Genomic DNA, 1951 nt, shown 5'->3' on the forward strand with positions numbered 1-1951 from the left:
GGATGGCTCATTACCATCCTTTTTGCTCATGTGTGAACCACTGTTGACTCTTGAAGTAAAAACCAGAATGTGGAGCCACGCATTCCTGGGGAATGCGCTGCTTCAGGCCCACCTGGGACTGAGGGCTGCATACTAGAATGAAGATGTCAGGGCCTCTTGACTTACAGAGGATTGCTGAGAACTGCAGTCTAAAAACTCACCCCGGCTTTTTCGCAATGGGTTTGCCGCCAGAACACAGGTGTCGAGAAAACCACCACTAAATCAAAGCCAAAATGGGAAAGGAAAAGAGTCACATCAACATTGTCATCATTGGACACGTAGATTCCTGCAAGTCTACCACTACTGGCCATCTGATCTACAAATGTGATGGGATCGACAAGAGAACCATGGAAAAATTTGAAAAGGAGGCTGCTGAGATGGGGAAGGGCTCCTTCAAATATGCCTGGGTCTTGGATAAACTGAAAGCTGAACATGAGCGTGGTATCACCATTGACAGCTCCCTATGGAAATTCGAAACCAGCAAGTATTACGTGACCATCATTGATGCCCCAGGACACAGAGACTTTATCAAAAACATGATTACAGGCACATCTCAGGCTGATTGTGCTGTCCGGATTGTTGCTGCTGGCGTTGGTGAGTTTGAAGCAGGGATCTCCAGGAATGGACAGGCCCATGGGCACGCCCTTCTGGCTTACACACTGGGTGTGAAACAGCTGATTGTTGGTGTTCACAAAATGGATTCCACTGAGCCTCCCTACAGCCAGAAGAGATATGAGGAAATTGTTAAAGAAGTCAGCACCTACATTAAGAAAATTGGCTACAACCCTGACACAGTAGCATTTGTGCCAATTTCTGGTTGGAATAGTGACAACGTGCTGGAGCCAAGTGCTAACATGCCTTGGTTCAAGGGATGGAAAGTCACCCGCAAAGATGGCAGTGCCAGTGGAACCACGCTGCTTGAAGCTCTGGATTGCATCCTGCCACCAACTCGCCCAGCTGACAAGCCCCTGCATCTGCCCCTCCAGGACGTCTACAAAATTGGTGGTACTGGTACTGTCCCGGTGGGCCGAGTGGAGACTGGTGTTCTCAAACCTGGCACGGTGGTCACCTTTGCTCCAGTCAATGTTACAACTGAAGTCAAGTCTGTTGAAATGCACCATGAAGCTCCGAGTGAAGCTCTTCCTGGGGACAATGTGGGCTCCAATGTCAAGAACGTGTCTGTCAAAGATGTTCGTTGTGGCAATGTGGCTGGTGACAGCAAAAGTGACCCACCAATGGAAGCAGCTGGCTTCACAGCTCAGGTGATTATCCTCAACCATCCTGGCCAAATCAGTGCTTGTTATGCACCAGTTCTGGATTGTCACACAGCTCATATTGCTTACAAATTTGCTGAGCTGAAGGAGATTGATCGTCGTTCTGGGAAAAGGCCGGAAGATGGCCCGAAGTTTTTGAAATCTGGTGATGCTCCCATCGTTGATAGGGTTCCTGGCAAGCCCATGTGCATTGTAAGCTTCTCTGACTGTCCCGCTCTGGGCTGCTTTGCCATTCGTGACATGAGACAGACAGTTGCTGTTGGTGTCATCAAAGCAGTGGACAAGAAGGCAGCTGGAGCTGGCAACATCACCAAGTCTGCCCAGAAAGCTCAGAAGGGTAAATGAGTGTTATCCCCAACACCTCCACCCCAGTCTTAATCAGTGGTGGAAGAACGGTCTCAGAACTGTTTGTCTCAATTGGCCACTTAAGTTTAATAGTAAAGGACTGGTTAATGATTACAATGCATCATAAAACCTTCAGAAGGAAAGGAGAATGTTTTGTGGACCATTTGGGTTTTTTGTGTGTGGCAGTTTTTAAGTTATTAGTTTTTAAAATCAGTACTTTTTAATGGAAACAATTTGACCAAAATCTGTCACAGAATTTTGAGACCCAATAAAACAAAGTTTAATGAGGAAAA

The 1951-nt window shown here is 47.1% G+C and overlaps 1 protein-coding gene across 1 annotated transcript; it reads left to right on the forward strand.

Moving 5' to 3' along the window:
• Positions 1–209: 209 nt before the first annotated feature.
• LOC129074664 (elongation factor 1-alpha 1-like) lies at positions 210–1677 on the forward strand. The gene has a single exon (XM_054578568.1). The coding sequence runs from the start codon at positions 273–275 to the stop codon at positions 1656–1658; it is 1386 nt and encodes a 461-aa protein (XP_054434543.1). The 5' UTR covers positions 210–272; the 3' UTR covers positions 1659–1677.
• The last annotated feature ends 274 nt before the right edge of the window (positions 1678–1951 follow it).

This window comes from Pteronotus mesoamericanus, unplaced genomic scaffold (genome assembly GCF_021234165.1).
Source record: "Pteronotus mesoamericanus isolate MK-2021 breed Mesoamerican mustached bat unplaced genomic scaffold, CSHL_Meso_final contig_50, whole genome shotgun sequence".
Classification (NCBI taxonomy): Eukaryota; Metazoa; Chordata; class Mammalia; order Chiroptera; family Mormoopidae; genus Pteronotus; species Pteronotus mesoamericanus.

Excerpts from the sequence above, each read along its gene's own strand:
- LOC129074664 (XM_054578568.1), top strand. The coding sequence starts at position 273 with ATGGGAAAGGAAAAGAGTCACATCAACATTGTCATCATTGGACACGTA.